This window comes from Capricornis sumatraensis, chromosome 10 (assembly GCF_032405125.1).
Source record: "Capricornis sumatraensis isolate serow.1 chromosome 10, serow.2, whole genome shotgun sequence".
Lineage (NCBI taxonomy): Eukaryota > Metazoa > Chordata > Mammalia > Artiodactyla > Bovidae > Capricornis > Capricornis sumatraensis.
In genome coordinates, this window is record NC_091078.1 from 59,794,433 (window position 1) to 59,815,848 (window position 21,416).

General features: G+C 41.3%; 1 protein-coding gene across 1 annotated transcript in view; it reads right to left on the reverse strand.

Annotated features, from left to right (window-relative positions):
- ULK4 (unc-51 like kinase 4) overlaps nucleotides 1-21,416 on the reverse strand; it is a 489,483-nt gene that overhangs the window by 323,709 nt on the left and 144,358 nt on the right. The window contains exons 25-28 of the mRNA XM_068982354.1: nucleotides 19,779-19,830; nucleotides 19,583-19,677; nucleotides 11,643-11,694; nucleotides 11,401-11,545 (exon numbers count right to left, since the gene is read on the reverse strand). Of these exons, the coding sequence (XP_068838455.1) occupies nucleotides 11,401-11,545; nucleotides 11,643-11,694; nucleotides 19,583-19,677; nucleotides 19,779-19,830 (344 nt within the window). The remainder of the gene's footprint in view (nucleotides 1-11,400; nucleotides 11,546-11,642; nucleotides 11,695-19,582; nucleotides 19,678-19,778; nucleotides 19,831-21,416) is intronic.

Here is a 21,416-nt window from a genome sequence, read left to right on the forward strand (position 1 = left end):
AGAAGGGTAAAACAAATAATGGATCTGTTCAGAACAGAAATATTGATATGCTGAATATATTTTAGTTCAATCAAAGATAGGTTTGTACTGGCCAGCAAAAATTAGCCCCCAAAATGCTGAGATATATTAAGCTTGTCTTCTCAAGAGAGAGAAAGCAACTGAGCTGATAGCAAATGGATTTTACATTCCTTTGAATGACACTGGGAGGAAAAAACAAAAACAAACAAACAAACAAAACACAATGATAATCCAGACTCCTGAAATGGCTATAAAGCAGAGTGACCAGTGAGGAGTGGCCCATCTGGATGGCCGGGGGCTGGAGAGGAGCACTCTGAGTGCCATGAGCCAGAGACGGAGATTGTTATCAACATAAAAGCATGCTGTCCATATAGGAACCCAAGACCGGGCCCACTCTTTTACTTCTAGGATCCTCCCCAGATAAGGAGTCTTTGCTAGGTCCCAAACAGTTAGAAACCAGTGGGGGGGGAAAGCCATTCATACTAAATTCTCTGAGAGGAGAGAAAGCTTCTAAAATCACATTTGAGGATTTAAGGGACAGACTCTTCCCTACCTTGTTAAGTGTCTGGAGAAACCAGTGTCCAATGAGACAGTCTGGCAGAACATTTAAACAGACTAGCTAAACAACTACGGATTATTGTGAGAAGTCATTCTGGGAGTGTGACCAAAGAACCAGCCAAATGGAAAGAAGGGCCCATTTGATTGAGGCAAAGGGGAGGCACAATGTCATAAAGAAGTCCACTATGCTGGAATTAAACCCTGAACTCACATTTCACGTGTCAGTGGAGAATTTGGGAGAAAACAGTGGTTCCAGAATATCCAAGGGACTTCAAGGGATGCAATGAGGAAGAGCCTGCTAAATGAAAAGCTGAAGCACTTTACAAAGCCACCAGAACTGTTAAGTTCTAGTAGGGTGGGATCAAGAATAGACACAAATTAAAAGGGAAGAAAGGTGATCCAACACTGGACAAGAAAGAGTCATCACAGAAAGGAAGACAGAACAGTCAGGCCGTATCTTATGAAAATATATCATCAATAAATTAAAAATTCAAGGAAAAAAATTTTAACTTTGTTGAAGTACTAAAATGAGTAAACATTCACATATTCATGAGTGAGAAGGCCTCCAACAGCATGACAACAAATGAGAAGTGAACCCCAAAATCTCACAGCTTTCAAGTTTTAAAGTAGTAAGTATTTCTCAATGACAAAATCACCATAAACAAATCAATTAGGGAAAATTTATTTACAGAATTTTTATATATTTTATACAGTCTTTATATATAACGAGCTATTTGCAAACCAATAACAATCCCACAGTGGTGGAGGGGAGGAAGAAATCCACCTAAGAAGAATATAAATGGCCAACATCACGAATATCAGAAGGAATGCAAGCTGAAGCTAGGAAGAGTACAGAAAAATAGGCAGTTTCATAAAGGGAAACTCGTCGTATACACCATTTGCTATCTTTGGAAAAAACTGCCCAAACATGATGAATGTATGTAATTTTTAATACAGTGGTTCCACCTCTGGAGATTCAACAAAAAGAAATCACCATGCACCCAAAGATGTAGCCCTGAAAATGGCCTCGCAGTAAATGTAACAGTGAAACACTGGGGACCTCCTAGATACTTACTAACCAGAAACTATTCAGTGATTTTAAAACATTTATAAACGTAGGTGTAGACATTCAATAAATTAGTGTTAAATAAGTATGTGACACAGAGACAGTGCACTAAGTCATGTCTGACTCTTGCGACCCCATGGACTGTAGCCCACCAGGCTCCTCTGTCTATGGGATTCTCCAGGCAAGAATATTGCCACTTCCTTCTCCTCAGATATTCATAGTATCATGTCTGGAGGAAGAGACAGGCTGCAAGGAGGAAATTTCAGAAAGTACTAAGTAAATCTCATTAGAAATGAAGAAACCATTAGTAGAGGGGGCAGATGTTAACATAAAATGGAAGGCAAGAGGCAAATCACTGAGAATCTTGAATGGCTGGGTAAGAACTGTTAATATTATTTTCTTCATTCTGAAGGTTTCAAGGTCTCTGAGCAAGGGAAAGCTATGAGGAAGGCAGTATGTTAAAATGCATTTGTAACAATGCAGGGTGAATTCCAGACTTAAACAGCTTAAAGGAAAGAGATGTGTAGGATTAGATAAAAAGAAGACTGTCAAACATCAAAACATGGAAGTGAAATCTACCCTGAGAGAAGTCTGAGAACTTACTCTGGATTGCTGTGAGAAAGGGGTAGATAACCAACTCTTCTTGGCATTTTCTGTACAGGCTCTTCTAAACTTTGTACTAGGTGATATCCTGAGTCAACTCCAAAATTTTATGAACTGAGTCAAAAAATTTTATGAACTGAAGTTTATATCCTAAGACTTTCCAGTCTTGTGTTTTTACGTGACCTGAGTTCTATGCAATACTCTCTTGTCTTGTATGAATGCATAGATACTCAAGTGTATCAGCAGTAACCTGGACACATAAGTGGATGGAGAAATAAACAAATGGTGGGAAGATACATATATATATTTATTTTTATATATATTATATTTTTTAAGTGAGAGAAAGGTAAGACTTCAAAATAAGTATTAAATACAATTTCAGATAGTAAGCCCTAATGTCTGGCTTCTTGGATAAAATCAACAACAAATTTTAATTATAAAGGCCCAAAAGGCTCCAAAAAAAACTAAAAATGACTTCAATAAAGTAATACTCAAGTTTTACAAAATACTATGCGAAAAAAACTGGAGCACTAGAATTATTCTGATTCAGAGGAATGAAAGAGTATTTATCCTTACTCCTCAAATTATCCCAATTTAGATTCTCATAGGTGGTTCCCCCAAGGGAGGAAAAAAAAAAATCACTGTACCTATGTACCTAAATGCACTGACTTAGGTTAACACTCAGAAACATAAAAGAATTTAAGTAGAAGGAAAAAAGTAGAACTTTCATTTGGTACAAAAATATTTAAATATTATCTGCAAAAAAAAAAAAAAGCTTATCTAAGGAAAGGCTGAAAATGAAATACTCCTAAATACTCTGATTCCCATCAAAGATGGTCAAGTTCATGCCTATTTTAACACAGAATACGTAGTTAAGGAAGACAAAGATGCAATACAGAGAACCATCTGGATGTCTTTTGAGCCACCAACACAGAAATTTGGTAGTGAAATTAAAGACTTTGCTGGATATTATTTCAGAGACAAACTCTACAGTGTGTTGCCACAACAAAACCCATTTATAAATTCATATTTCTAAAAGGAAATACAATTCTAAGTTGTCAAGGATACAGTCCTTTCTGAAATTCTGAAAAACAAAGTCTTAATAATTTATGAAGTCATTATAGCGCTGATGATTGTACAGGTCACAAGAGAATTAGAAAACAGAAGTAAAAAAAACAGACAGTACTCACTTTCCCCAGGAGAGAAAGGCTGAATGTTCTACTGTCATAAAAACACTGTCAACACATTTACATCAGCATGATCTCCTTTCCATACAAAACACTCAAAGCTAAAAGAAAATATGAAACGTGTTGGCAAAGTGGTTCCAATCTACCAAAGGCAAATTTCACAGCACATTTTCCCCCATGGCTTTCTACCTGGCATAAAGCCCTTCCTTGATATGCTACCTAAATAAAATAAGCTCTCCCTTCATTCCCCTCATCAACTGAGGTGAAAAAAAAGCATAAACTAAAACTTGAGACACCTTTTATTTGGTAGACTTGCTGGGGACTCAGATAGCTCTGAGGGACTGCACAAAGAGGAAACAGAGGAGCCACAATATATAGGCACTTTCATAACAAAAAATAGGTAGATAGTTGGAACAAAGGATTACCGTTTATTAAAGAAAAACTAGACATCTCACGTTAATGAATCTACTAGCACTTTTCTCTGTATGGGAAGATGCAAGAGTCTGGAATTACTGAAATCATCCCTTTGATACACACCTTAGCTATCAAGGACCTATTCTTTCCTGCACCCTGAATCCCCCCAGGGTACACAGTCTGGGGAGGCTGCAGCAGCTGACAGCTTGATGGCCACACCACCCTTTGTTGATACGGCAGGTGTCATTCTCCATCTACTTACACCATTCTGGTTTTTCTTCACAGCACCCACAACGAACTGAAATCACCTTACGTGTTCATTTGTTTAGTCTCACCCACTAGACTGTAACGGCACCAGGAGGCAGGGATTCAGTCTTTCTCACCATAATATCCTGAGTGACTGACACAGAAGTCTCTTGATATCATTTATTGAATGAATTAAGAAAGAAAGAGAGAGAAGAGAAGGAAGGGTTTTAAACCTCCTATGAATGATCACACAAGGGAGTTCAAATTACACTATTTATGTTTGTATGAATATTAGAATTTCCTCTTCCCTAAGAAAAGTAATGATGTATTCCCTGAACAAATGATGCAGTCCCATTTACAGCAATGCCCTCCCCTTGTGTAACAAGCGACAGAAAAACATTTTCGGTCAGAAGACTACTTTCAGTGTTACGATTTCACTGATAATAACTTTGATATAAAACTTCTGAGCAGTAATGATTTTAATTAATAAGGTCAGTCTGGGCTTAAGCTCCATTAAATATTGCCTCTTTTTCTTCTGCAACAACCTTCAAAATTAAATCTTGTCTCTGCTGAAAAAAAAATCATGCCAATTTTCTAAGTATATGTGGTTTATCTTTCTTCTCAGAAAAAAAAAAAACTTTTTCTCATTAATCATACAGATAACAGTTGGCATTCCAACTGTCTTGAAAAAAGGGGGGAAATGGAGAGAAGAGGTGGGAGGGAGGAAGAAGTAAGGGTACACACACCAAGTCAATGGCAGGATGGAGACCTGAATACAAATATATTCTAATCACAAGATCCAGATTGCCAATGACTGACATTACCAAGCTCAATAAGCAGACAGTTGTCTCCAGCTGGTGGCCAAGGAGGAAGTCAGGGAAATGGCAAGCATGAAAGGATTTGACAAACTGCTGCTGATTTGAAGATGGAGGGGCCATGTGAAAGGAGTTCTGGGCAACTAAAATACCAGGAGGTGGCAGAGAAATAGGTGCTTTGGTCCTGCAACTGTGTACAGCTGTATAAATAATGGCCCCCAGAAGATATGTTCAAGTCCTGACCCCTAACCCTGTGAAGGTGACCTTATTTGGGTCTTTGCAGATATAGTTGAGGATTTCCAGGTAAGAAGGGCCTGAATGGAGGGTAGGCCCTAAATATAATGACTGACGTCCTTACGAGAGAGAGGCAGAGGAAAATGCGAAGCTGGGAGGCGAGAAGGCCACATGAATACAGACAGACTGGAGGGATACTGCCGTAAACCCACGATGCCCATAGCTCAATTCTCCCTCAGAGTCTCCCTAAAAGAAAGAACCCTGCTGACACTTTGATGGCAGACCTCTGGCCTCCTAAATCATGAAAGAGAGCAGTCCTGTTGTTTTAAGCCAGTCTCTGTATGGTAGTCTGTTACAGCAGCCCTGAAAAACTAATACAAACCACAAGAAACAATTGTGCCAGTAGCCTGAATGAGCCCGGAGGCAGAATTTTCCTGGAGTCTTCAGACAAGGACTAAGCCCAGTATTGTACTATTGTACTGTGTGTGTTAGTCACTCAGTTGTGTCCGACTCTTTGTGACCCCATGGACTACAGCCTGCCAGGCTCCTCTGTCCATGAAATTTCCCAGGCAAGAACAGTGGAGTAGGTTGCCATTTCCTTCTCCAGGGGATCTTCCTGACGCTGGGATAGAACCTGAGTCTCCTGTACTGGCAGGCAGATTCTTTACTTGTCTGAGCCAGCAAGGAAGTCCTGAATTCTAGCGGTTGGGATCTTCCCAACCCAGGAACTGATCCCAGGTCTCCTGCATTGCAGGCAGATTCTTTACCAACTGAGCTACGAGGGATAGCATTAACGTGTTATGCATCGATAGGAAAGCTAATAGAATGTTTAGAGTTTAATTTTCTTGTACTGTTAGTTAATACTTATATACAAAATTAAAGTTGTGATGGAAACATTCCTTTCTTGCTCCTGACATGGAAATGGCCATAATAGAATACTATTTAGACTGTGATCAAAGGAATCCAGTATTCTGGGCCATGTTAACAGATAAGCCGTAGGAAGTAGTGTTGTGGCATATAATGTTGAGAAATCCTAAGCTTAAAAAAGTTAAATGGGTAAAAATCAAAAGCACACAGAGTATTTCTGGAAGAACACATGTTCCAGAGCACGTTTATAAACATGTGGACACCCACAGTTTAAGAAAGGTGGCTTCCATATTTATTTAATGTATACTTACGTAAGGGGCTTCCCAGTACAGTGGTAAACAGCCTACCTGCCAATGCAGGAGACTCAGGAGACTCGGGTTCAATCCCTGGTCTGCTTACTGCCCACTGCTCTGCCTCTTCCAGGCCTGTGCTTACCTCCATTCCAGCCTAGGGCATCCACTCCTCTTCTATCTAATCATTCTCAGGTTTCAAAGTCTAACTCAAATACCAACTCTCTATAAGTCATATTATATAATCTTCCATATACGAAAGGCACTGAACAAACACCGGAAACCAAAGTTCAGGACTTCCCTGGTGGCCGAGTGGTTGAGAGTCTGCCTGTCAATGCGGGGGACACGGATTCAACCTCTGCTTTGGGAAGACCCCACGTGCGACGTGACAACTGAGCCTGTGCGCCACAAGAGAAGCCACAGCAATGAGAAGCCTGCTCACCGCAGCTAGAGAGTAACCCCCACTCCCTGCAACTAGAGAAAGCCCGCATGCAGGAACAAAGGCCTCGTACAGCCAAAAATAAATAAATAAATCTGTCAGAAAAAGAACTGAGATCATTAAAAAAAATAAAATCAGTGTGATGAAGTGACTTTGAAAAAAAAAGAAACCAAAGTTCATCCCTCTAGAAAGCAAAGCATGGACAGTAACAAGAGGTGACAGTTTTCTGATATTTACAGCTCACACAGTAAGTGATTTACTCATGATATCTATGATGGCTGGGGCGATGGCTAACTTTATGTGCCAGCTTGACTGGGCCACAGGCCATGAAGGTTTCATTACTGATGCATCACCAATTATTCTCAGTGCATCAGTGAGAGTATTTCCAGATGAGATTACCTCAACAGGCTGAGTAACACAGATGACCCTCCCTGATGTGGGTGGGCCTCGTCTCATCAATCGAAGGACGAAAGAGAACAAAAAGACTGAATCAGAAGGAACGCCCCCTGCCCCGCTTCCCTGCGCTGGGACATGAGGTCTTCTACTATTTCTGAACTTACATGGAGACACTGACGCTTCCTGAGTCTCCAGCCTGTCAGCTTTCAGACTGGCACTTACACTCTCAGCTCTCCTGGTTCTCAGGCCTGCAGACTCAAACTGGAATTATACCATCGGTTCGCCTGGGTCCTCGTTTACAGCCTGCCAATCTTAGGACTTCTTGGCCTCCATAATCAAGTGAGCCAATTCCTTATAACAAAGCCCTTTTGTGCTCTAGTGCGCTCTCTCTCTCTATATATATATATATATATACACACACACACATACACACACATACTCACATACATCCTATTCCTTCCATTTCTCTGAGAATCGTAACTAATATTTATTTTAATATGGTATTTATTCTTACAACTGAGTTTTCACTCAAATCACACCACAGTTCTGAGAAGCACCTGGAACACAGGTATTACATGGTACTTAACAAGATTAAATGACTGTGCTTCCTGAAAATTTTACAACAGCTCTTAGAAGAAGACATCCACTCTTCCCCTAGGATCATCACCCAGGGGCCACTTAACCGAGCAGAAAGAGCCTCTCTGAGAACAAAGCCGCACAGACGCAGGCAGAGTAGAGACGGTGAGAAGGACACGTCCACACAGTACTATGGACATAATTCAAACCCCTGAACTCAGCTATATTTGACACCAGCACAAGTCTGACTTCTTAGTTATGTAAGAAAATAATTACTTAGCAAGTTAGTCTGAGTTAAGTATTACTGTTTGCAAATAAAACTGTCCTAACTAATACAACATTTTCAGGTGAAGACTGAAAAGATTGTCACTGTGGCTTTATCTAAAGTACTGTTTACAATCAAAGATAATTAAAACTTTAACAAAATTAAAAGGATCAACATTAATATGTCTATTTGCACTCCGAAGCAGGTGCTATATAGCTCCTATAAACTCTAGAAACTTCATTATTCTTAAGCCATCATATGTACATACCATTATGAGCATTTCTAAACTTATAATTACCAAGAGCTATCTTCAGAAACCAAACCTTGTTAAGGTTTCTAGTTTTCCATTATATAAGTTAAATGAATGCATCACTTATATTTCATTTTTTAAAATTTGTACAGATTACTTATTGAGGCCTTACTATGTATGACAAGTGGGCACAATTATTATTAACTAGTTAATGGCCATTACTATGAAATATGTACTATTATTGTACCACTGGAGAGGGAAATGGCAACCCATTCCAGTATTCTTGCTGGAGAATTCCCTGGACAGAGGAGCCTGGTGGGCTATAGTCCATGGAGTCACAAAGAGTCGGACACAACTGAGTGACTAACACCCACTGTACATATCACAATCTTCCTTTTAGAGTTTAATATGACAGAGTATAATAATCTTCCTAATAATAAGAGTAGGGGAGCTCCATATTTGTCTAGAGCGTATTATGTCCCACATACTGCACTAAGTGCTCTAAGAGAAGCATCCCATCTAACCCTCATTTTTGAATCTTCTGAATTAGATACTATTATCCTCCTTTTATAGATGAGGAAACTGAGGCTTAGAGAATGAAATGCAGAGCCAAGACCTATGCTCCACATCAGAATCAGTCCACAAGCTTTGAAAACCTTCTACACTACATCCCAGGAAAACCCACACCATTATCCAAAGTACGTTTCAAATTGCTGAACAAAGACCTGAGCTCATCTACGTTACATTTGTTCCTGAATTGCCATGTGATTTACATGTGTGTTTTCCTCTTTAATTCCTCACCTCTGGAAAAGGTACAGATGCACATGAAAGGAAATACGTATTATTCATTACAGCTCAGATGAATAAAATACAAGCACTAAGTTATACAATCAATACTTTCTACACTAAAAACTGTTCCAAAAGTGGGCAGACTTTAGAAACGAAATTAGATAAATGTGCATAGGTGTTAACAAACTAACATTAAGCCAAGAAGTTTTATTGGGGGAAATACTTGGGGGACATCTCAGGTCCTGGAAAATGCTTCAGTACAATTTCAGTACAAGTTGTCAGGTCACAGACAATCAATGTATATCTTTTAAAATCCTTGGGACTGCCCTGGGGGTCCAGTGGTTAAGGATCCGCTTGCCCCTGCAGTAGACACAGGTTCAATCCCGAATCTGGGAATATCCCACACGCCTCGGGGCAACAAAGCCTATGTGCCACAATACTGACCCCACGTGCCCTACAGCCGGCAAGCGGCAACTAAGGAAAGTCCACGCACAGCAACAAAGACCCAAAGCAACCAAGAGTAAATACATACATAACATTTTTTTAAAAACATATATTTTGTACAAAACTACACTGAAGCACTTAGTTGTCAGAAAGATACATATGGTTGTATGTAAGTAGTTTGGAAATGTAAGATGGCAGTGAAAGTATTGATCAGTTCCATGAGACAAATCTGAATCTTTGGACTTCTCTGGCAGTCCAGTGGTTAAGACTCCACGCTTCCAACACAGGGGGTCATGGATTTGATCCCTGCTCAGTACTCTTGCCTGGAAAATCCCATGGACGGAGGAGCCTGGTGGGCTGCAGTCCATGAGGTCGCTAAGAGTTGGACACGACTGAGCGACTTCACTTTCACTTTTCACTTTCATGCATTGGAAAAGGAAACGGCAACCCACTCCAGTATTCTTGCCTGGAGAATCCCAGAGACGGGGGAGCCTGGTGGGCTGCCGTCTATGGGGTCGCCCAGAGTCGGACATGACTGAAGCAACTTAGCAGCAGCCGCAGCAGCAGCAGTGAACTAAGATCCCACAATGCATGGCAAGCAATCCATCATTTTTTAAAAAAAAAGATTTGAATCTTATATTCATCCACATTAAGTACAAACCATATATGCACATATGCACACGTAACAAATGCAACCAAAAATATATTCATTGATAGTTAATCACTGAAAAACCACCAATGAGAAAGTTTAATTTTTTTTCATTAAAAATTAATCATTTTCTTACATGGGGGTATCAAAAGTATTCTTATTGTATGTTACCAGGGCTCTCTCTGAACCTAACTGCAGAAGCATGGGGAGCAGCAAGAACCAAGGGTCTGGCCTCATACATCAAGCCATCAGGGGTCAAGCTCCCATGAGTCAAGACAGGCTCTCTCAGCTGGGAGTAGGGTTGTCACACACTGGCTACACATTTCGTAAAATGTATCTTCCTGAATCAACAAGCAGTGGTTGAGCTCTTCAGAATATAACTAGATCTCGTTTCTATATCATGAAAAAAAATGTCTTTTTTTTTTAACGAGAAAGATCTTGAGAGGTTTAACAAATATCAGGGAGCAGCTGGTGCAACTGCCATCCTTGGAAACTTGCTGGCCTGACTCAGACTGCAGCCTAGGCCCTGAGAAAGCAGGATCAGGCGTGCACATCAATGCCTGACACACCTTCCAACATTTAATTTTGGAAAAAAAATTATTTAATAGTGATATATGGCATGCACTTATTTAATTTCAATTTCTTTTGTTTGATAAAATTTGCAGAGTTGCTTGAATTATAACATGTCATTTTAGAGCTTAACATATTTGCACTGGGTACTCTCAGCAGTTATCACATCATGTGTCTGCTACATAAGCAAAGGAGTAAAAGGAAAAAATACATCCCTTCTGTTAATTAATACTCATTAACTGTTCTGGTACTATTCCCCAACTCAGCTCCCCCAAATATATTATTTTTAATTAAAGAATTTCCACTCCAAGAGTTTGGGGAGGAGTGAAGGAAGATGTCCTTCCTTCTCCATTATTTCTGAGCAGGTCCAGGAAAAGTCCCAGTTTCAAGTTCAGAAGTCTCATCATGCTGACCTTGAATAATAAACCTTATCCTTCTGGCCACAAACACCTTGGAATATGCAAAAGTTCAGTCACGTGCCTCATAAAAAAAACAGATAAAGCTCTGAATGGATGTTTCTGAAGATGGACTGAGATTCCCCTGGGCCCCAAGCAGTGCAGTAGTTACCGCCTCTCTTTCTAGACCTCCGACAGTGAGTGCATGAGCACACACACAAAAATATCAGGACCCTCCCTGAGACCCGGGCCCATCACTGGACCTGGTCTGACGGCGGCATCCTGGGCACCCCACCCTTCCCTGCCTGAGTGCAGCATGTGAAGCTTACTGGGGAAGTAAGCCATCTCTGATTAGAGCCAGAAGATTGTTGTCAGAGTCGACATTCACCACCTCCTTGCCTTCATCAGGCTCCTGGTTCACAAGCAGGGATGTGGTTTCTGAGAGTAGCCGCAAGCTGAAGAGTCTCCACTCCACTGGAAAGACAGAGAGATGCCAAGAACGTGACCACATGGAGTTGGAAGGAAAACAGAACGTGTACCTGCTGGTGCTTGTTGATATGGTCACACTTACCATTCTGGCTCTGAACCAATGACACCAAGGGGGGCAGGATATAATCAACCACCTAAAAGACAAGACGTAAAAGACTCCATTCAAATCCCAACAAACAAAAAACTAATACTGTCTGTGTGCCTGATGCACAGCGGGGTCAAACAACACTCGAAGGTCGGAGTTTGGAGCAGAGAAAGGTTTAGTGCAGGGCCCTGCAAGGGGATGAGTGGTTCATACCCTAAAAACCCCAAACTCCCTGAAAGCTTTCAGCTAAAGCCTTTCATCGGAAAGGTGAGGGAGGGGCGTGGTTCGCTGTTGCAGACTTCTAGGTGTCAGATCCTGTGTTCTTGTAGCTGGTCACAATGTTCCCATAAACCTTCACCAAATGTTATTCTCTGTTCTGATAAGAAGGGACAAGGTCACCAGGCTCAACTTTCACCCTCTGAGGCCCAGGCCCGGCTAAGAGGAAGGGGCCCCCTGCAGATCAGTCCCCCTGAATGCTGGCACAGCCCCCAGCCTGGTCGTCCCACCAGTGCCCTGTCCAGCTGAGGAGGTGGATCTCAGCTGGCAGCATCTTCAGGGCCAGGTCTCCACACTCTGCCCAGCTGTCATCACTGAGGGAGCCAGGCGCCCAGCAGCCCGTGGCCCTCAGGCTGCCCTAACAGGGGCATGGTTTTGTGGACCAACATCCAGGATGACCACCGTCACCTTTAGGTCATGGAGGTGGGGATGGGGGAGAGGTCTGCATCTCCTCAAAGCCTAGGGCTGGCCAGTGGAGGGCCTGGCAAGAGCTCTGGAGCCTGCAGGGCACAGTCCCCTGCTTGTCCCCGGGCCCCCACCTCACCCACTAGCCTGAGGGCCTGGAGGTCCTGGGAAAGAAGGCCACGACCCACCTCTCACTGCACTTTCTGCCACGAGGACCACTGCCCTGCTGACCATAGGCAAAGTGGGCCTCTAGCCACAGTCCTCGCCCACCCCCAGGGTCACATGCTCACATGCTAAGTGTCAGTCACACCTGCCCTGCCCCTGTTACAATATCAACCACTACCCATGCCATTTTTCACTGACAAATCACTAGTCAGAGGGGTGAAAAACATCAACAGCTAAATTTACCCAGCATCTAAACTCTGCATGACACTTAATTAACAGCCAAGCTCATTTCAACCTGGAAAAGTCTTCAGGTCAAAATAACACTGTGATCATCAAGACAGTAGTTTATCAAAACCTTCAGAGTTGATGAAAGGAACGTTAGTATGTAATACAAAATCTGCCTGGCATGCATCGACATTGAACTGTCAAATTAATATACATTTAAGCTGGTGATCGTTAATCAAGTTTAAACAATCATCAAAATGTTGGGAAAAAAGGAGATACATAATCCTCATGTTTTCACAAATAAATCAAAGTGCTATGGCAAGTTAATCTTGGTGGTTTTGAGATGCAGATTCCAAAGATCTAAATCCATTACATATACCACCTCTATGATTTTCTTGTTATATCAGACAGAACACTATCAAATATGGTTTGAAATCGACTCCACAATAACAATTTACCCGTGGGATGAAAACAGACGATGAAGAAAGGACAAATCACTCCCACTGTCTAATTCTCAAAACAACAGTCTCACCTGGTGAACTATTTTGGTGACAATAAATAAAACTCCTACTGTTTACACCTGCATTGATTCCTGATCCTAAGATACGTATTCGTTCTCACCACAGACAAAAAGCAGAAGTGGCCACAGCCCAACACCACCCTCCTGTTGTCCAAACCAGTGAAAGAATGCCCTACACAGGCCAGGATCTCCACACATGGGTAGTGGCCCATCAGTATCACCCTGTTATACGCAACTTCACAAAATAAATTTACACATGACAATATATCTAGACAGTTGTACAAGAACCGTAAGGACTAGGGTGTTTGGTTGTTTTTTTTTTTTACCCTTTTTCATTGAGAGATGTTGCATTGCTTACAGCATACGCCTCAAATTTCACAAAGGAATTTTGAAAACTCTAAACTCCGAGTTATGTCAAAAGCAAAAACTATGCAAAGAAGAGAAATACATCTCATCATCAACCCCTGTCAACAGGCTCAACACCCATCTTGAAGGTTTAAGAGAGCACATTAAGACAGGAGTGGGACTAAAATTATCTACATGTCCAACTCTATAGGTTTGACGATTAACTATGGTCCAAAAAGCAAGACTATTAGAAGAAGAACAGCCAAAAATCAATACTCTTTCCAATGTCTCTACAACAACCAATCAAACAACATAATTTTAGAAAGACACCATTTACAACAATGATAAAATTCTAAGGGTCTATGATATCATGACTTTTACCAAATATAAATACACACATATATATAAAATATTTACAAATATGATAACCATTGATAACTGGTTTAAAAAAAAGCTGGAAAGCTATTATAATCATGCTCACAAGAAGAAAAGAGCTAAACAAACTGAAAATCAACAACTCATCGCAGATAAATCAGAGAATTAAAGTCACAAAGAAAACCAACTGTCCACTAGAACTGAAGACAAAGGCAAAGGCAGAAAATCGTAGTTAACAGGAGCAGAAGCTGCCACTGGAGACAGCAACTGGTACAAAAACTTAAACAGTAATTGACTAGAGTTGGAGTCTGAGATGATAAAACCTCCTGGAGGCCCAGCCTTAGTGCAGCCACCCACCTCCCAAAAGTTTTACCTCCCGGAGCCCCACCAGATTCTCAGATTGAAGATCAGAGAAGTCTCACATTTCTGGCAGGGGAAAGGAAAAACTAACCATTCTGACACATGTTTAGAGCATTCTTTTCTCCTTAACAAAGGCTGGACTCAAGAGAGTATTCTACCAAAAGCTGAACCTACTCAGGTTTTACCAAAACCTGAGCTAGGGGGGAAAATATCCAATTCCAACACCCTGCAAGCCTTCCCATCTCACCAACGGGGGAATGGGGGTAGGGGTGCTGAGAAGTATGTGTGAGGGTCACAGCCCAGGCTCACAGGCTCAGAAAAGGAATGTGACCTAAACCGAGGGGCTATGGATCTCTACCCGCTCCACCACACCTCACCACAGCATCAACAGGGCTCCTGTGTGATAACCCAGGATTACAACTGAGAGAGCTGCAAAGGCTTTATTCCAGAAAGGCGCTGTTAGGGAAACCCGAAGACAACAGGATAGACAAAACAAGGATGTTACACGTCATTTTAGGCTCTGAAACCTACAGTTACAGCAAACAGTAAACACAGCCTGGCTCCTAGCCAAAGAAACATAAAGCTTCATACTAACAGCCAGCTCAATGATCTCAGGTCATTTTACCTGATATATCAGGCTGGAATGAAATATCTGTAGTGTTGAGAAGGAAAAAACAACACCAACCTAGAATTCTGACTGAAATTATCCCTCGGGAATAAAAGGAAAAATAAAGAATTTCTCACACAAACAATAACTGAAGAAATGTTTTGCCAGTAGACTTGCCTTGTAAGAAATGTTAAGTTTCTTAGAAAAAAGGAAAATGACATGGGTCAGACACCCATCTATATGTTAGAAAAAAAAAATAAATGAAGGTAAAAATTTAGTCATTGATAAGAAGCCTAAAAACAGTCAACTGTGCAAATTAATCTATCAGTTCAGTTCAGTATCTCAGTCATGTCCTATTCTTTGTGACCCCATGGACAGCAGCAAGCCAGGCTTCCCTGTCTATTACCAACTCCTGGAGCTTCCTCAAACTCATGCCCATCAAGTAAGTGATGCCATCCAACCACCTCGTCCTCCGTCATCCCCTTCTCCTCCCACCTTCAATCTTTTCCAGCGTTAGGGTCTCTTCTGATGAGTCAGTTCTTCGCATCAGGTAGCCAAAATACTGGAGTTTCAGCTTCAGCATCAGTCCTTCCAGTGAATATTCAGGATTGATTTCCTTTAGGAATGACTGGTTGGATCTCTTTGCAGTCCAAGGGACTGTTGAGAGTCTTCACCAACACCAGAGTTCAAAAGCATCAATTCTTCAGTGCTCAGCTTTCTTTATGGTCCAACTCTCACATCCATACATGACTACTGGAAAAACCATAGCTCTGACTAGATGGACCTTTGTTGGCCAAGTAATGTCTCTGCTTTTTAATATGCTGTCTACACTGGTCATAGCTTTTCTTCCAAGGAACAATTGTCTTTTAATTTCATGGCTGCAGTCACCATCTGCAGTGATTTTTGAGCCCAAAAAACTAAAGTCCCTCACTCTTTCCATTGTTTGTCCACTATTTGCCATGAAGTGATAGGACCAGATGACATGATCTTCATTTTTTGAATGCTGAGTTTCAAGCCAGCTTTTTCACTCTCCTCTTTCACTTTCATCAAGAGGCTCTTTAGTTCTTCTTCACTTTCTGCCATAAGGATGGTGTCATCTGCACATCTGAGGTTACTAATATTTCTCCCGGCAATCTTGATTCCAGCTTGTGCTTCATCCAGCACAGCATTTCTCAAGATGTACTCTGCATATAAGTTAAACAAGTGGGGTGACAATATATAGCCCTAACATACTCCTTTCCCAATTCGGAACCAGTCTATTGTTCCATGTCCAGTTCTAATTGTTGCTTCTTGACCCACAAACAGATTTCTCAGGAGGTAGGTCAAATGATCTGGTATTCCCATCTCTTGAACAATTTTTCACAGTTTGTTGTGATCTGCACAGTCCAAGGCTTTGGTGTAGTCAATAAAGCAGAAGTAGATGTTTTTCTCACTTTTTCTATGATCCAACAGATCCAATGGCAATTTGATTTCTGGTTCCTCTGTCTTTTCTAAAACCAGCTGGAACATATGGACATTCACAGTTCACATACTATTGAAGCTTGGCTTGGAGAATTTTGAGTGTTACTTTGCTGCCGTGAGAGATGAGTGCAATTGTGTGGTAGTTTGAACATTCCTTGGCATTGCCATTATTTGGGATTGGAATGAATCGTGACCTGTTCCAGTCCTGTGGCCACTGCTGAGTTTTCCAAATTTGCAGCATGTTGAGCACAGCACTTTAACAGCCTCATCTTTTAGGATTTGAAATAGCTCAGCTGGAATTCCATCACCTCCACTAGTTTTGTTCATAGTAATGCTTCCTAAGGTCCACTTGACTTCTCATTCCAGGATGTCTGGCTCTAGGTGAGTGATCACACCATCATGGTTATCTGGGCCATGAAGATCTTTTCTGTATAGTTCTTCTGTGTATTCTTGCCACCCCTTATCTCCTGCTTCTGTTAGGTCCATCCCATTTCTGTCATTTACTGTGCCCATCTTTGCGTGAAATGTTCCCTTGATATCTCTAAAATTTCTTGAAGAGATCTCTAGTCTTTCCTATTCTATTGTTTTCCTCTATTTCTTTGCATTGATCACTGAGGAAGGTTTTCTTCTCTCTTTGCTAGTCTTTGGAACTCTGCATTCAAATGGGTATATTTTTCCTTTTCTCCTTTGCTTTTAGCATCTCTTCTTTTCTCAGTTAAGGCCTCCTCAGACAACCATTTTGCCTTTTTGCATTTGTTTTTCTTGGAGATGGTCTTGATCCCTGCCTCCTGTACAATATCACGAATGTCTGTCTACAGCTCTTCAGGTACTCTATCAGATCTAATCCCTTGAATCTATGTGTCACTTCCACTGTATAATTGTAAGGGGTTTCATTTAGATCATACCTGAATGATCTAGTTGTTTCCCCTACTTTCTTCAATTTAAGCCTGAATTTTGCAATAAGGAGTTCAGGATCTGAGCCACAGTCAGCTCCTGGTCTTGTTTTTGCTGACTGTATAGAGCTTGTCTAACTCAATGAAACTATGAGCCATGCCGTGTATGGCTACCCAAGACAGACGGGTCATGGTGGAGAGTTCTGACAAAATGTGGTCCACTGAAGAAGGGCCTGGCAAACCACTTCAGTATTCTTGCCTTGAGAACCCCATGAACAGTATGAAAAGGCAAAAAGACAGGACACTGAAAGATGAACTCCCCAGGTAGATAGGTGCCGAATATGCTACTGGAGATCAGTGGAGAAATAACTCCAGAAAAAAACAAAGAAAATGAAAGTGAAGTCACTCAGTCGTGTCCAACTCTTTGTGACCCCATGGACTATAACCCACCAAGCTCCTCCATCCATGGGATTTTCCAGGCAAGAATACTGGAGTGGGTTGCCATTTCCTTCTCCAGGAGATCTTCCTGACCCAGGGACTGAACCCAGGTCTCCCACATTGTAGGCAGACGCTTTACCATCTGAGCCACCAAACAACACACAGCTGTGGATGTGACTGGTGATGGAAGTAAAGTCTGATGCTATAAAGAACAATATTGCATAGGAACCTGGAAAGTCAGGTCCTGAATCAGGGCAAATTGGAAGTGGTCAGACAGGAGATGGCAAGAGTCAACATTGACATTTTAGGAATCAGTGAAATAAAACGGACTGGAATGGGTGAATTTAACTCAGATGACCATTATATCTACTACTGTGGGCAGGAATCCCTTAGAAGAAATTGAGTAGCCATCACCATCAACAAGAGTCTGAAATGCAGTACTTGGATGCAATCTCAAGAACGACAGAATGATCTCTGTTTGTTTCCAAGGCAAACCATTCAATATCACAGTAATTCAAGTCTATGCCCTGACCAGTAATACTGAAGAAGCTGAACAGTTCTACAAAGACCAACAAGACCTTCTAGAACTAACACCCAAAAAAGATGTCCTTTTCATCACAGGCGACTGGAATGCAAAAGTAGGAAGTCAAGAGATACTGGAGTAATAGGCAAATTTGGCCTGGGAGTACAGAATGAAGCAGGGCAAGGCTAACAGAGTTTGGCCAAGAGAACACACTGGTCATAGCAAACACCCTCTTCCAACAACACAAGAGAAGACTCTACTACACATGGACATCACCAGATGGTCAATACCGAAGTCAGACTGTTTATATTCTTTGCGGCCGAAGATGGAGAAGCTCCATACAGTCAACAAAAACAAAACTGGGAGCTAACTGTGGCTCAGATCATGAACCCCTTATTGCAAAATTAATCTATAATTCCAATATAAAACACATAAATATTCCAACAAGGTTGTGTGAATTTCTCATACTGATCCTATAAAGTATTTGGAAAGAATAATGGAAAAATGTCAAAAAGCATGAAGCAGACATGGTTTCCAGGTTTACTATGATAGGAAGAAATAAGCTGGTACAAGGTAAGGGCTAGACAAAGAGATTCATGAAACAGAACATACAGCCTAGAAACAGACACATAAGGCAGATGTGTAAACGGCAGATGGACTACTCCCAGTTGTGGAAAAACATGCCCAGAAAGCATCTGGCAATGTGTAGAGACCTTTTTGATTGCTGCAACTGAGGGGAGCCTCCAAATCTACTATGTAGAGGCCAGAGATGCTACTCAACATCTCTCAATGCCCAGGACAGCCTCCACAACAAGGAACTGCCCATCTCCAAACATCCAGAGTGGCAAGGTTGAAAGTGAGAGTGTTAGTCACTCGGTCATGTTTGTGATCCCCATGGACTGTAGCCCACCAGGCTCCTCTGTCCGTGGAGTTCTCCAGGCAGGAATAGTGGAGTGGGGAGCCATTCACTTCTCCAGGGGATCTTCCCAATCCAGGATCAAACCTGGGTCTCCTGCATTACAGGCAGACTCTTTACCATCTGAGCCACTATGGAAGCCCAGTACCAAGGCTGAGAAACTCTAGGCCAGGAATAACAAGGGGTACACTGTGAGTAAGGTGTGGACCAGAAGGGAAAGAAAATAATAAGCAAAAGAAAAACCCCAAAACAAGTCAACAAGGTAGGGAGAGGTTTGTTAGGTTCATCCTGTCCGGGGGGCAGCTTTTCTCAACAGTTATTTCATGTAAGGAACATGTATGACCAAGTATAATGTAAACTGATCTCTTTATAGACAGAGTTACCAAGTAAGCCAAAAAATATCTTTTTCAAAAGCAGCCAGAACTGACCGTAGAGCAATAGTCTTTCAATAAAACAGGGTACTGTATCACTGCTTCAAAAGCCGATAGCGTGATCTTGATAAATTCTTCTGATGCCATCAGTCCTAGAAATACAGTTAATTATTATGGATGTTTATTTACATGTCCAAAATCATAGTATCAAAATCTTCAAGCAAAGATGTAAAATGTCCCACGATCTACTCACCTACAGCTCCATCTATGTTAGTTTCTCCTGAGTCTATTGATTTAATATGACTCTGAAAAAAATATAAAAATGTTAATAGAGATTTAAAATAACTGATGTAAAAACTATGCAGAGGGAAAAAAAAAAAAATGTATGATCCTATGTGTGTTCACCATGATTTACTTTCAGTGGTAGGAATCAAGTGATTTTTATATTCTTTTTACATTTTTCTACAGTTTCTAAATTTCATGTGATAAGTAGGCACTAATTTCTTTATCCAGAAGGGGAAAGATAACATTCTTAGAAAGTCTCTGATCGAGTTAACACACACAAGTCATTAGAAATTTTTTTCAACATCAAATCTCTATTTATTCAGCAGAAGTCATGGCCCTATTTTGAAATCAGGTGAAATTATTTCAGCCAAATTATATGCGTAATAAATAAGAAAAAGAGGCATTTTTACAACCATTTGGCTGAAATAATTTCACAATTTGATGTAAAAAAATTCAAAGAAAGGTATCTTTTGATTTCAATAAATCTACTTAAATGTCTACAGCTTAAGAAAGAAGAGACAAAACAGTGTTTATACTATAATTTTTCTGTATAATATTTAAAGAATATGTAGATAACACATTAACAGAGATGTGGACAAAAAATTTTGAGGGAGAAATCACAGGAACCATTCAGAGGCTCCCTGTGAGGAAGAACACTCAACCAGGAGGCATACTTTCCCTATTCGTTTTCTGCCTTTCTGCACTGTTAGAATTTTCTAACTATGTACGTATATTATTATTTTTTCTTTTTTTAACAGCAACAAGGGTTTTCTAGATTGTGAAACTATAGGGTTCTTTTATTTTCTTCCTTATACTTCGCCTGTTTAATTTTTTAAAAATCCCTACTGGACGTTTCATTGATTTGCCAATTTAAATCTCTCTGGGTCGATTTCTTTCTCTTCCTTCTCGGTGTAACAGGAATTAATCAGGTGAGAGTGAGGACAGGGCAGGAGACACTGGAGATTCAGGGAGAGGAGGGCAAGTGTGAACAATCATCCAGGTGAGCGTGAAGGTATATAAATTAGGAAGAGGAACCTGAAGCCCCAGTCTACAGAGAGGACTCGCTTGAAGTGAGCAGTCATGAATTTAAAGTGAGACCAGCTGTTTTCCTCGAGCTGCACTTAGTCACTCAAAGCAGGGGTGAGGGAGGTAGAGAATTAAAGTGAACCAGCACTTGGGTTTGCCAGAGGAGGACAATGGAGGAAGGGACAGGAAAGGGATCACGGGTACACGCAAGGTAGGGATAGGGGTTGCACCAGGGACTTGAAGCTGAGGAAAGAGAATCGTCAAGTCACTGGGCCCAGGGAGGGCAGGATGGTGAGTGCAAAGCGGTAAGGCCAATTAAAGTCCCAGAGGAATTAAAGGACTGTTGGAGATGAGGAGCAGGGGTAGTGAGCTGAAAATTAGGTGTTGTAGCCAGACAGTATGATGCTGAAAATAAGGCTACGGGTGGAGGCAGCCGAGGGAGGGAGAGACACACCCATGGGAAGAGAGATGGTCGAGGAGCTGAGAGGATGAGGTGCTAGAAGGAACCTCCGCAGAAATACATGATTCTCTAACAATGACTGCGAATCCAGGGCTGAGAGACCATGGGAGTGAGGGGGAA